Source organism: Monodon monoceros, unplaced genomic scaffold (assembly GCF_005190385.1).
Source record: "Monodon monoceros isolate NGI ecotype Baffin Bay Population unplaced genomic scaffold, NGI_Narwhal_1 Super_Scaffold_1, whole genome shotgun sequence".
Lineage (NCBI taxonomy): Eukaryota > Metazoa > Chordata > Mammalia > Artiodactyla > Monodontidae > Monodon > Monodon monoceros.
In genome coordinates, this window is record NW_021703765.1 from 71,621,588 (window position 1) to 71,636,615 (window position 15,028).

The 15,028-nt window shown below is 39.8% G+C and overlaps 1 protein-coding gene across 7 annotated transcripts in view; it reads right to left on the reverse strand.

The window, feature by feature from the left end:
• Nucleotides 1-15,028, reverse strand: part of HECTD4 (HECT domain E3 ubiquitin protein ligase 4) — a 190,857-nt gene that overhangs the window by 115,274 nt on the left and 60,555 nt on the right. For 5 of the 7 annotated variants that reach the window (XM_029226045.1, XM_029226052.1, XM_029226037.1 and 2 more), the window contains exons 7-8: nucleotides 13,917-14,087; nucleotides 3,666-3,858 (exon numbers count right to left, since the gene is read on the reverse strand). In XM_029226045.1, coding sequence (XP_029081878.1) covers nucleotides 3,666-3,858; nucleotides 13,917-14,087 — 364 coding nt within the window. Of the gene's footprint in view, nucleotides 1-3,665; nucleotides 3,859-4,557; nucleotides 4,733-13,916; nucleotides 14,088-15,028 lie in introns of those variants that run through there. The other 2 variants (XM_029226056.1, XM_029226060.1) reach the window with 2 other exon arrangements.

Below are 15,028 nucleotides of genomic sequence, written 5' to 3' on the forward strand. Positions count from 1 at the left end.
TCCAATAAAGATGTTAAAATAAATAAATAACATAAAGATCTTTCAAAAGAATGAACCCTCACATGGACTAAATCTCAAAATAAAAGAAGAATCCTACTGTTTATGTTTCCCCCTAGGAAACTGTGCTCCAGTAGAGATCTTTTCATTTTATATAGAACAAATTATTAACAGGTTTGTGATATTAAATTTATTATAAACAGCTCTGAACATGGAATCTACTAGAAATTTCAACCCATAACTAGTTAATAAAAGCTTTCACAATGTCTATCACAAAATTAACTTTATGTCCACAGAATTTATAACCCATGATGTATTTTCTTTTTTTTAGGGTCAGTGACATAAACTATCATTAGGAAAATAATTATTGTATCTAATCAAGAGGTATAAAATGTACTTTAATTTCCCTTACTCACTGGCAGATCTGAAAATGTAGGGTGAATTTAACGATTTTCTATATATTAGTCCAGTGAAGATTGACGATGGCAACAGAAAGTCAGAGTGCTTTACCTAGGAAGCTGTCAAGGTATAAAATATGACTGCCTACATAGACATAAAATTATCTTTAGATGGTTTAGATTAGAAAAATTAGACAAGTGAAACCTAATCTGTCATTTGCTTTGAATGCCTGTGGTTCTAAAAAGCTCCATTTTTTAAACTTCCAAGCCGCCAACAAGTATATTTTTCATTTAGGACATAAATCCAGTAGCATAAATTTCCATAAGTAAGAAACCCAAAAGGGGCAACGACTGAAAAACTAGCAACTTTGTGAGCATAACCACACAAAGAGCATAACCACACAATCGTGGTTTTCACCCAGATGTTTTTAATATACATACTCTTATTAACATGGTAATAGGTATTAGTTTATCACAGAATTAAAAATCCTAGACCCTCTGAATGTGGAATTAATTGTCAAAAGTTCACTTAGCCTATAACTGGTGAATTTTTATGCAGCAACCTCAGGTTAAATGAATACATAGAGAATGTGCATAAAAGTATGAGCGAAATCACATGTTTAGAGTTACAGATACCAGTTTTCACAAAATTCTAAATATACCCTTGCCTTCTGAGTCCACTTTCTGATATCACCCATGTTTTCTTATGTAACAAACATCCTTTTAGTATTTCTATTGTGCAGGCTAGTATTCAATTTTCTCCCAAGGGACAAACCCAGATCAAGCCTTCAGCTTGTCAGGAAAATGTTTATTTAGGTAATAGGACTGTCCTCTACAAACTATTTCCTATAATTCAAATTATCCACATACCCAAGTTATAACAACTATTAATAAATTCCCTACTTACATTTGATACAATGGAGACCTGTGGAAGTAACATACTATCCTTAAATTCTAATACGGACTAATAAGTATTTAAAATTTGATAGTCTCACAATGAATTAATCACAAATATTTTCTCTCCCTAACATTTCAATATATAAAAGGATTAAAGCATAAACTGCATTAAATTCATTAAACATATATTAATTCAGATTCATTTTTCTATACATGGCTCTTTTTCTAGCCTGATCTTTTATTAGAGGTCATGATTTGTTATAAATTCATGTAGTTGGTATGTAATATGAAAACTCCTCAAGAATAATGGTTCTTGACTTTGGGGGGGTCATAACTGGCCTTGAACATCTGATAAAAATTATGATGATACATATGTTATTTAAAACTTTGGGAGAGCATATTTATGAACCTCTGAAAGGCTTATCCCCATGAAGAATTCCTGCTTTAAAAGTACAGAACAGTGTGTTTAGAAGGCTACCTTTTATTGAGAAAAGAAGGACAATAAAAATACATAAATTTGTCTTTCTAAATTAATTTAATTTCTCTTTGCATAAAAAAACTCTGACAGGATAAACAAAAACTAATAAATAGAGATACCTACGGGGGTAGTGTGGGGCAAATACTGAATATACCAGGACACGAGAGTAAGATTTCTCTGCATATACCTTTTATATTGTTTTCACTTTCAAACTCTGTAAACACACTATTTTCAAATATTAAAGTGCAAACACTAAATGCCAAATTCCAGAAAAAGCAACCTCTGTTGTGGAAGGTTTGCCTCTCATTTTCTTTGTCAAGAATGTATTTAGAAAAACTAAAAATAGAACTACCATATGACCCAGCAATCCCGCTACTGGGCATATACCCTGCGAAAACCATAATTCAAAAAGAATCATGTACCACAATATTCATTGCAGCACTATTTACAACAGCCAGGACGTGGAAGCAACCTAAGTGTCCACTGACAGATGAATGGATAAAGAAGACGTGGCACATATATACAATGGAATATTACTTGGCCATAAAAAGAAATAAAATTGAACTATTTGTAGTGAGGTGGGTGGACCTAGAGTCTGTCATACAGAGTGAAGTAAGTCAGAAAGAGAAAAACAAATACCGTATGCTAACACATATATACGGAGTCAAAAAAAAATGGTTCTGATGAACTTAGGGGCAGGACAGGAATAAAGACGCAGATGTAGAGAATGGACTTAAGGACACGGGGGAGGGGGGAAGGGTAAGCTGGGACGAAGTGTGAGAGTGGCATGGACATATATACACTACCAAACGTAAAACAGATAGCTAGTGGGAAGCAGCTGCATAGCACAGGGAGATCAGTTCGGTGCTTTGTGACCACCTAGAGGGGTGGGATAGGGAGGGTGGGAGGGAGATGCAAGAGGGAGGGGGTATGGGGATATATGTATACATATAGCCGACTCACTTTGTTACACAGCAGAAACTAACACAACATTGTAAAACAATTACATTCCAATAAAGATGTTAAAAAAAAAGAATGTATTTAGTGAAGATGATGCTAAATATGAGTTTTTTACATTCATGAAGCAGATGCTAAAAGTGAAAACAGTTTATACTAACAGTAATGATACAGTATTTACCATTAAACACAGAGCTGCTTTGAATTATTACAGATTCATGCTAATTCATGTCCACAGCCAATAGTATGTATTAGCTTGGAATTAAAAAAAATGAAAAATGACTGGAAGGACATTAAAAACGGTGAACTACGTAAAGCAAAGTGCTTTGTATGGCACACTGTAAATGCTCAATAACAAGTATTGCCTGAATTCCACAGGCAGCATGCACTAATCACAAGCTGAATGTACCAAGCCATGAAAAGGCATGGAGGAATCTTAAAGGCATATTACTAAGTGAGAGAAGCCAATATGAAAAGGCTACATTCTGTATAAATCCAATTACATGACATTCTGGAAAAGGCAAAACTATGAAGACAATAAAAAGATCAGTGGTGGCCAGGGCTTGGGGGGTGGGGAGGGATGAACAGGTAGAGCACAGAGGATTTTTAAGGCAATAAAAGCACCGTATATGATGCCATAATAATGCACACATGTCATTATGCATTTGTCCAAACCCACAGAATGTACAAGACCAAGAGTGAACCCTAAGGTGAACTATGGACTCTGGGTGATTATGATGTGTCAGGGTGGGTTCATCAGTTGTAACAAACGGACCACTCTGGTGGGGATGTTGATAATAAGGGAGGCTGTGCATGTGTGGGGGCAGGAGGTAGACGAGAAATCTGCACCTTCCTTTACTTTTGCTACGAACCTAAAACTGTTCTAAAAAATAAGGTCTTAAAAATATATATAGCTGAAAAAGCGAAGGGCAGCCTACCTGCCTGGTCCTCTTTCAGGGTGTTGGAGATGGTGGAGCCGGTAAGGGCAGCCAGCGTTGCGGATGGCGAGGCTCGGTAGCGTGAAAGTCTGCTCAGAAGCATCTCATTAATGCTTTTTGCAGACTCGCCCTCTTTTCTCATTAGAATTGTGCGTTCCTGAAGCGGGTTGGCTACAAATACACCATTTTCAACCTAATATTTAAAGAAAAAGAGGTCCGTAAATGATATCTGTTTCCATTCATTTAGCAAATTTCTACTTGAGAAGTGTATTATTGTCATCTGGTTACTCAAAAACATTTCCCAAAATTGTACCTGAGTAGGTGTATACCTCAAAACCTAACTGCTCTATAGAAACTGAGAACAAAAGGAAGGCTACGAGAAGTTTGAGAGCTTTCATTTTTCATAATAGCCCAGATTTTAAAAGTAATGAGCTAAGTTTAATAGGTTCTATGGAAGGCTGTTGATTAAAATTCCTTATATTGAATTCCACAGGCAGCTCTCACTAATTACAAACTTCTGACAGGTACAAGTAAGATGAGAGGAAAACAAGTCAATCAGATCTTGATTTACCATTAAGTACAACTATGAGGATAATGTCTTCTTGAAATATAATTGGCTAAAATCCAAACTCTGTATTAACAGCAGTCAACACTAGCCCCAGCTGCTCGGGTATTGGCAGAGCAATCGTGGAGAAAGGCAGACTTTGCTAAAAATATACGCCAGCTACAACTGGATCCTTGCTGGTACTTGGCAGTTCTTCCTTCATCACTTGATTATTCCCCAGAAAAATCTCTGGAGTGGTGATTCCAAAATTCCTTCACCAAATTTTGAGCTTGGCTTTAAGCAGACCACCTGGCTTTCTTTAATGCTAAAAAGATCCAGACCACTTACTGTAAGCTGCTCCCCACTCATCTCTCTTCCCACTCAAGAATCTTTGTATCCAGCCTCATTTATTCCTTTCCTCTTTTTTGTTTTTGCGGTACGCAGGCCTCTCACTGTTGTGGCCTCTCCCGTTGCGGAGCACAGGATCCAGACGCGCAGGTCCAACAGCCATGGCTCACGGGCCCAGCCGCTCCGCGGCATGTGGGATCTTCCCGGACCGGGGCACGAACCGGTGTCCCCTGCATCGGCAGGCGGACTCTCAACCACTGCACCACCAGGGAAGCCCTATTCCTTTCCTCTTAATCCAGAGGAAGAAGCACTTCACCTCATGTTATTTAAGGAAGAAGCACTCTGCCTCCTCTCTAACTGCTCCCTCAGTTATCTCCCATCTGCCCCTTCACGCTCAAGGTCTCCCTCTCTGATTTCCTGGTGTCAGATATTCACAGGCCTCCGGGATCTTAAACAAAACCTTGGTGGTCCATTGCAATACCATCCCTCTTCTCCACTCCCACTCACTATCAAATGTCCCAAATGTATCTCATGCAGCCTCTGTACCCACTGCCCCCTCCAGACCCAGGCTCCTGGATCTGGCTGCAGTCTCAGAAACAGATGCCACTAGCAAAGGTGGGCAGGACTAGAGATAAGAGAGAACAGGAGTATAAAGCGGCAAGGCTTCCAGAAGCAAATAAAAAAACAAAAAAGAAGTACAAAGTGAAAGGGTGGTAGCAGAGAAGAGGCAAGAGAAAGAGCAAATTGAGGAGCACAGCCAGGCGAGGTTCCTGGAAGGGCTGGACCTGGTGGGGGGAGGCTTTTACAAGACATTCACAAATGGTGAGGGAATGAGTTTCTTAGAGAGAATTTCTCTAAGAAATTCTCTAAGCAATTCTTCGAAATGCTGTTTCTATTTCCTCCCCTCTGCTTTTTAACACTTTGCAGCTACTTAACTCAGCTCCCTCTAACAAGTGGACATTCTTGATGGGCCGAGAGTAACCTAGAACCAAAATCAACCTTTTTCTTGACTTCCGTGTAGGTTGTGCCACAGTTGCCAGAACTATTAAGGTTGTCCTTCCTCAGTCTCAGTGGTAGAACGCAATCCCAGTTTGTTTCTTTTTAACATGAACACTTACCTATGTGTAAGGGACTCTTCTAATGAGCAAAGCCAAGATAGTTCCTGCCCTCCTTGCTCTCCTCTTATTTGCTGGTTCCCATCTCCACTTACCTAAATGGGAGTTTGCTTAGAGTTAGACCCAGCCTCTGGTGTCTAAGACCTCTGCCTGAAACACTCTGTCCCTAGATCCTCCTATGTGTGGCTGGTTCCTTCCCATCATTCGGGTCTCAGGTAAAATGTCACCGCCTCAAAGAGGCCTCCTACGATTACCAATCTAAAGAGGAATCTCCTCCACCCACCCACCCACCCCCCACAAGCCAGAGCACATCACCCAGTTTTATCTGCACAGCATTTACCATTCTCTGAAATTATTTTACTCATTAATTCATTGATTGTTTGACCTTCTACCTTCCCCGCCCCAACTGAATATTGGCTCTCCGAGAGCCGGGATCCTGCCTGCCTTGTTCACCATAACATTTCTAGCACTCAGAGGCACGCAGTAAATACTTGAAGCTTTGCTGAGTAAACAAATCGGTGCCCTGGCCCAAATCCAATACCAGCTCTCCGAGGTGGCTCCCACGTTTCTATGTACAGACCCAGCCTTGCTACTGAGATCTAGTGCCGCTTCTCCAACTGCCTCCCACTCCCCAGCATTTCGACTGGAGCAGCCTTCTGTCGCCTAAAATTTAACACGTCCACATCTTACCACGTCATTTTACACACACACACCCCAGCTAGATTACCCTTTACCAAGTATAGCTCTAGTTATGTTGCACGACTCTAAATATGACCCTTCAAAGGCATCCAGATAAAAAGCAATCACTTGGCATTCAGAAGCATCACCCAGACTAGCCCTATGAGAAAGACAGCAGATAGCTTAAGAAAAAAAATCGTATCATTGTGTTCAAGTACTTCGAAAATACTGAAAAGAAAACCTGATAAAGCGCCTGTGAGAAGCAAGGAGGACTGGGCTTTGGTGCCCAAGTGGTAAATCTGGGAACCTCTGTACTTAGCTAAGAAGCTCTTTGGGATGAAAAAGCTACTACTGATTTAGAAAGGAGGGGAAGAGCCTGGGAGGAGTAAGAAGCAGCACAGAGTTAGTAACGATGAGAAGCTTCCCTCTGGCTCCCTTCCTGGCCCAAGCACCTCAAGCCCGATGACCATCCAGCCTCTCAATTGGTCTCCCCATTTCCACTTTGACCCCATATGCTTTACTCTCCACACACCAGCCAATGATTTATTTACAAATGTAAATAAAACCATCTCCTTCCCTGTTTGAAACCCTGCAGCAGCTTCCCAACACACTTATAATAAAATCCAACCTACTGGTAAGGTCCACAGGGTCCAACATCCACTGACCTCCCCGGCTGGTCTGCCTCTGCTCCCCCTTTCTCAGCACACTTTCAGCCGCACTGCCTTCTGTCGCCCCTCCAAAATGCCTGTACGCTAGGCCTGTACTTGCTGATCCCTCTTCCTGGACTGGACTAGTTCTGGTTTGCCCGAGACTGTACTGGTTTTAGCACTGAAAGTCCCATGTCCCAAGAAATCTCTCAGGCCCAGGCCAATGGGGATGGTTGGTTGCCCTCTCTGGCAGGATAGATGGCTGCTTCTCATCATTCTCGTCTCAGTTCAAATGTCCTTCCTCAGAATGGCCCTATCTGCCAGGCAAACTGGAGCGGCTCCCCACCTCCATGCCCCCTCACTCTCTATCGCATTATCCTGTTTTATTTTCTCCCCAGCATTTATCACTTACTGAAATTATTTTGTTCTTGCTGTTTCCTTTCTTACTCATTCCCCACACTCTAATGTAAGCACCTTGAAAACAAAGGCTTATTACCCTGCTACCCAGACAAGGCACTGGATTAACACAGGAAGGATGAATGAAGGGCATCTCAGTCAGCCAGATCATAATTTAAAGGAAATAATAAACCAATCAGGTGAAGGGGGAGATGGACCTCTATGAACACATGAACACTCTATGACATAAATCACAGCAAGATCCTTTTTGACCCACCTCCTAGAAAAATGGAAATAAAAACAAAAATAAACAAATGGGACCTAATGAAACTTCAAAGCTTTTGCACAGCAAAGGAAACCATAAACAAGACCAAAAGACAACTCTCAGAATGGGAGAAAATATTTGCAAATGAAGCAACTGACAAAGGATTAATCTCCAAAATTTATAAGCAGCTCATGCAGCTCAATAACAAAAAAACAAACAACCCAATCCAAAAATGGGCAGAAGACCTAAATAGACATTTCTCCAAAGAAGATATACAGACTGCCAACAAACACATGAAAGAATGCTCAACATCATTAATCATTAGAGAAATGAAAATCAAAACTACAATGAGATATCATCTCACACCAGTCAGAATGGCCATCATCAAAAACTCTAGAAGCAATAAATGCTGGAGACGGTGTGGAGAAAAGGGAACACTCTTGCACTGCTGGTGGGAATGTGAATTGGTACAGCCACTATGGAGAACAGTATGGAGGTTCCTTAAAAAACTACAAATAGAACTACCATATGACCCAGCAATCCCACTACTGGGCATATACCCTGAGAAAACCATAATTCAAAAAGAGTCATGTACCAAAATGTTCACTGCAGCTCTATTTACAATAGCCCGGAGATGGAAACAACCTAAGTGTCCATCATCGGATGAATGGATAAAGAAGATGTGGCACATATATACAATGGAATATTACTCAGCCATAAAAAGAAACGAAATTGAGCTATTTGTAATGAGGTGGATGGACCTAGAGTCTGTCATACAGAGTGAAGTAAGTCAGAAAGAAAAAGACAAATACCATATGCTAACACATATGTATGGAATTTAAGAAAAAAAAGTGTCATGAAGATCCTAGGGGTAAGACAGGAATAAAGACACAGACCTACTAGAGAATGGACTTGAGGATATGGAGAGAGGGAAGGGTAAGCTGTGACAAAGCGAGAGAGAGGCATGGACATATATACACTACCAAACATAAGGTAGATAGCTAGTGGGAAGCAGCCGCATAGCACAGGGAGATCAGCTCGGTGCTTTGTGACCGCCTGGAGGGGCGGATAGGGAGGGTGGGAGGGAGGGAGACTCAAGAGGGAAGAGATATGGGAACATATGTATATGTATAACTGATTCACTTTGTTATAAAGCAGAAACTAACACACCATTGTAAAGCAATTATACTCCAATAAAGACGTAAAAGAAATAATAATAATAATTTAAGGTTTAAAAAGCAAAGTTAAAAATACTTCCATGTCCCCACAGTCTACTCCACTACCTCCCCGCTGATTTCTCTCCTTTTTTTCATTGCAAACGTCTGGAGAGAATTATCTATTCTTCACCACCATCTTTTCCACCTCACTTCTCAGCCAGCTCCATCTGGCTTCCACCCCCTACCCTCCCCAACAGCTCTTGCTAAGGCTACCACCAATAGCCTCCATATTCTCCATTCAAAAGACCTCTTTCAGGCTCAATCTTGACTTCTGAACAGAATTCAATGCTGTTAATAACCAAGTTCTCCTTCTTATAAAAATTTATAAAACTTTATAAAAATTTAATTTTTTTAAAGTCTTTATTGAATTTGTTACAATATTGCTTCTGTTTTATGTTTTGGTTTTTTGGTCACGAAGGCATGCAGGATCTTAGCTCACCGACCAGGGATCAAACCCACATCCCCTGCATTGGAAGCCGAAGTCTTAACCACTGGACTGCCAGGGAAGTCCCCAAAATTTAACTTTTTATAACCCCTTTTTAAACTTTTAAAACACATAGAAAGATGAACGGTGGAAAGCAATGCCTTCCCCACTACGTTCCCTCCTCAGACGCAACTAATGTTTCCAGTTTCTTGTGATGCTTCCACTCATTCAACAAGTATCTAGTAATCACCTATTGTGTGCCAGGCACATTGTTCTAGGTGCTGGGGACACAGCAGTCAATAAAAGAGAACAAAATCCCTGCCCTAGAGCTGACATTCTAGGCAAGGGAGACAGTCAATAAATAAGCAAATAAACTGGCAGTAATAAGAGCCACAAAGAAAAAGCAAGGTAAAAGGGATAAGGAGGGACAGGATTATATTTTACATAAAATAATTTATAAAGAATTGTCAGAAAGGTCTTTCTGATAAGGTGATATTTGAGCAGAGACCTAAAATAAGTGAGAACAAGCCATCTGGTTACCTGTGCGATGACAGTCCAGCACAAAGGTCCAGAGGGGGGAGCACATTCAGTGTGTTTGTATGTCAGCAAGGAGACCAGGTGTGGCTAGAGTGGGGTGAGAGGGGGCCCAAATCACACAGTACCTTTACAGAGGTGAATGGGATTTGGGAGACACTCTGAAGGTAAAGCAGACAGCATATGATGACTGGACATGGAATTTGGGAAGGAAAGAAAGAGGAATAGAGAGGGACACCAAGGTCTTTGGCCAGCACTGAAAGGACACAGATGCCATGAACTGAAATGGGAAAGCCTGCAGGAGAAGCAGGTCTGGAGTAAAATCATGAGTTTGGTAGAGGGCATGTTTAGCGTGAGGGAACTATCAGACTTCCAACCGGAAAAGTCTCATATTCTGTGCATATACAAACACCCACCCACATCAATACGCATATAGAGCTTCAGGGACAGGTTTTGGCTGAGGAGCAAATTTGAGCATTATCTGTATAGAGATGTGTTTCAAGCTACAAGATAGGATGAGATCAACAAGGGAGTAAGAGCAGATAGAGAGAAAGGGTCCTGGAAATAGGTCCTGGTGCCCGTGACTGTTGAGAGGTAGGGAAGACAGGCTGGGCAGGAACAACCAGTGACAGGAGAAGTCCTATGGGTGTCCCAAAGTCCAAGTGAAAACCTTTTCAAGAATGGCGGAGGGGGTGAAGCCACGTTAAATACTGCTAAAATGTCGAGTAAAAAGAAAACTGAGTTGCCCTTGAATTGACTATTGTGGAAGTCCCTGATGAACTCGGGAAGAGCTGTTTTGGTGGTGTGATGAGGATACAAAACTGATTGGAGCAGGTTCAAGAGAGAATGGGAGGAAAGAACACAGAACAGTAAAAATAAACTCTTTTAAGCATATTGCTGTAAATGGGAGCCAAAGAAGAGGGGAGTGGAGGCGGGTGTGGGTCAAGGGAGTTGGTTTTGATTTTTCAAGGCTGGATATCCTCTCATGTATTTGTACGCTGTGGTGAGTGATCCACTGAGAGAGGAGAGCTGTTATCATAGGAGAAGGACAATTCCAGAGAGAATCCGCGCCTCCCCGCCAGCCACAACTTTTATCATACAGCAGGTAGTGATTACACACAGTGCTCTGAACCTAGCTTTTTGTACTAAACAATATAACTTGGAAATTAATCTACTTCAATCGATGCAGATCTGCCCCATGCTTTTTAATGGCTACACAGTGTTCCCTTCTGTGAAAGTACCATAGGCAGAAAGCCAGATAGATATCTATGTTTACCTTCCCAAGTCAGCATTTTATTTTATGTTTTAAATATATTTTTTGATGTGGGCCATTTTTTTAAAGTCTTTACGGAATTTGTTATAACATTGCTTCTGTTTTATGTTTTTGGTTTTGTGGCCGCAAGGCATGTGGGATCTTAGCTCCCTGACCAGGGATTGAACCCACACCCCCTGCACTGAAAGGCTAAGTCTTAACCACTGGACCACCAAGTCCCTCAAGTCAGCATTTTAGAAGCTGCTCAACTAGTGGCCGGTGATGCTTAAGAATTTTTTATCTTATGATGAAAAATTTCAAAAATGCAAAAATAGTGAATAGTATAGTGAACCTCCATATATCCATCATCCAGATTCAACTATTAACCGGATACGGCCAAATCTGTTTAACCCACCCATCTATTTTTGCTCAAGCATTTTAAAGCATATCCCAGACTTGGGACTGACATATACACACTACTATATATAAAATAGATAATAAGGACCTACTGTATAGCACAGGGAACTCTACTCAATACTCTGTAATGGCCTATATGGGAAAAGAATCTAAAAAAGAGTGGATATATTTATATGTATAACTGATTCACTTTGCTGTACCCCTGAAACTAACACAACACTGTAAATCTACTATACTCCAGTAAAAATTTTTAAAAATAAATAAAGCATGTCCTAGACATCATGTAATTCCACTTCTGAATACTTCACTACACATCTCTAAAAATATGGACATTTTCTTATATAATCACAATGCCATCATCATACATTAAAAAGAAGAATAGGGCTTCCCTGGTGGTGCAGTGGTTGAGAGTCCGCCTGCCGATGCAGGGGACACGGGTTCGTGCAGGAAGGGACACTACTACTACCTAGAGCTGAGGAACAAGTAATAAAAGGTTAACTATAAGTTACAAAGATATTCTCCTCCAAAGAGGAATTAAAATGAATGAAATAAATACATTAGGAAGAAGGAGGAAAGAAAGGGGATGAACTGAGCCAAATGCTCATCTATCACAGCAAAAAACCAAAAAAAAAACAAAACACACACACACACACACACACACACACACAACATATATAGGGTTAGTAAACCAAGAAACAGCAATATAAGCCTTTTACTTAGAAATATGAAAGCAGCCACCAGAAGAAGGAAAAGCTGACACCATTAAAGTAACTGTCTATAAGGAACATGCTAGGGATGGGGCAAGAGACTCTCACTTTTCATTATGAGCCTAGATGTGCTACCTCAAGTTTTAATCCATGTACATGTTTTTCTTTGATATAGATATTTTTTAATTTAACAAAAGCATATAAGGGAAAGGGGAATTCTTTGATGTTTTCCCATTATTCTTAGGACAAAGACCTAAATCTTTTAACTAGCTCGTTAGGTCTGTTTAAAAACAACTTTTTAAAAAAGGCATTTCTAACAATTTAATTATGAATGCATCTTCTAGTAGTACAATCTCTAGCAGATCAATTCAAAGACTCACTCTGGCTAAGACATTTTATAAGAAAAGATAATGACTTGAGAATACTGAGAAACTAGATAGAAAAAAAAAAAAGAATGTACAGTTAAAGGTTACTAGACTGACAGTTAACTGGCAGGATGGATGACTTCTTTCCCAGAACAAGTTTTAACCCCATTAAAGTTTATCAGAAATTGCTTCAGTGTTTTTTTTTTTCCTTCAGGAATGCTAATTTCTTCCCAGAAGGAGGCTGTAAATTACATTATGTAAAAAGGTTTTGTCACAGACCTGGCTTGGGGCAATTTTTTCTTTACAAGTCTCTACAAATATTGTCTAGACCAGTGCTGTCCAATAGACCTTTCTTCAATGATGGAAATGTCCTCTATCTTTGATGTTCAACATGCTAGCCACTAGCCTGCCACATGTGGCTACTGAGGACTTGAAATGTGGCTAATGCAACTGAGCAACTGAAGTTTTAATTGTATTTAATTCTGATTAATTTAAATAGCCACATGTGGCTACTAGCTATTATATTAGTGCAGATCTGGACCATCATGGTTTCCAGTCTCTCCTTGCCCCAAGCTCTTCTCTCTGCACTCAACCACTCTGGCCCGCTGTCATTTCCAATAAAACACATGCTCGCTCCCTCCACAGAGCTTTTCCATTTGTGGTCTCCCTTTCCTACCATGTTCTTTCCTCCCTATTCCCCAACTTCTTCATCTGGTTAGCTACTACTTTTCCTTCACTACCTCAAATTATGTTGTCCACGTATCTGTTCACTTGTTTATGGTCAATGTTTTGTCTCTCCACCACCACCACAACTCAACCCACCCACCAGCCAAAATTCAAGCTCCATTTGAGCAAGGGTCCTGTCCCCCTTGCCCATCACTGTATTCCCACCACCTAGATACCACCATGCCTGGTTCTCAGTAGATACTTAGCCAATATCTAATGAATGAATGAATGACTGCCTTCTCACAATATCAACTGTCATCTCTCTTGGGGACTCCCAATATCCATCTGTAGACCCAATCTTGCTAGTGCAATTTAGTTCCAAATTTCCAAGAAGCTTATGAGCATTTCTACTTAAAAGCCCACTGTCTACACATTAACTATCCTTATCTCCACTCTGTTGCTAGATTAACCTTCAAAAACCTTGCCTTTATTTGTGTCATACAACTCCAAACAAAGAAATCTTCAAAGACATCCAAGAGAGAAGTCAATTTTGAGGCAAGAGTGAACACACTGTACAAGTACTCCAAGTTTCTTAGGTCCTTTGTAAACCAATTATAAAAAGAAAGCAAGTAAAAAATGTCTCTGCAAAGACATAAAATGAGAAAGTGAAACTCACCACAAGTTCAAAAATGTCCATGAAGACAGAATGTCCCTTAGGTGTTTTCTCATTCAGACTGGCAGGAGACCAGATCCAATAGAAGTAAGTACCATCTGAAGAAAGGTGCACGGTGCTCATAGTGCTGCCCACAGGGAGGTGATTGGCTGGCATTGGCACCATCTGGCACACCTGGACATGAAAGGGAGGAAAACTTCATTAGTGTGACATGTAAATTCTGATTCTATCAGTTCATCATTAATGCCATTAAGTCCAAGAAGAGAATTCAATAGGCCTCCTGGTCAAAATAAAACTGACATTTACCTCTAAGAATAATATATGAAAATTATATGACAGAAATATAAGAGTTCATACAATGGGCCATGCAATAGATTAAAAGATTCCTGAGATTAATTCCCATTACATTTTAATAGGAAAAAGTATTACTAAACACTTTGAATCTGCTATGCATGTGTGTTTTATCAAACATTTATTAAAAACAAAGTTTTTTAGGGGATATGGGGATATATGTATACATATAGCTGATTCACTTTGTTATACAGCAAAAACTAACACACCATTGTAAAGCAATTATACTCCAATAAAGATGTTAAAAAAAAGAAAAAAACCAAAGTTTTAGAGAAACAGTACTTTCTGAAATTCCCTTAGTATATAAATTTAAGGCTTAAGTATATTTAAAGGACAGGAACTATATCTTATTCATCTTTATATTCCCAGCACCTAATTCAGAGTCTAACTCAGAAATTAATAATTATGGAAGGAAGGAAAAAAGCAAAGGTGAGAAAAAAACAAAAGGGAAAGCAGAGAAGAGGGAGGAGTAAAGAGATGAAGGTACACACAGATCCTCACTTAGCACATGAGGGCTTACTGAAATTCACCACGACCAGCAGAAGGAAAAAGACAAACACCCATTCTCTGTATTAGACATGAAGCATGTGTTTCTAATACTAAACATCTTTCAGTTTCAGTGTAATGAATAAGTTCTGCATATTTTATATTAAATGTGCAGTTACATACTAATTTTTACTGCCAAAGAAAAGCACTTAAAATAAGAGAAAATGAGAATCAAGAGAACTGTTGACTAGGTTTAAAAAAAAAAAAATCCAAGAATA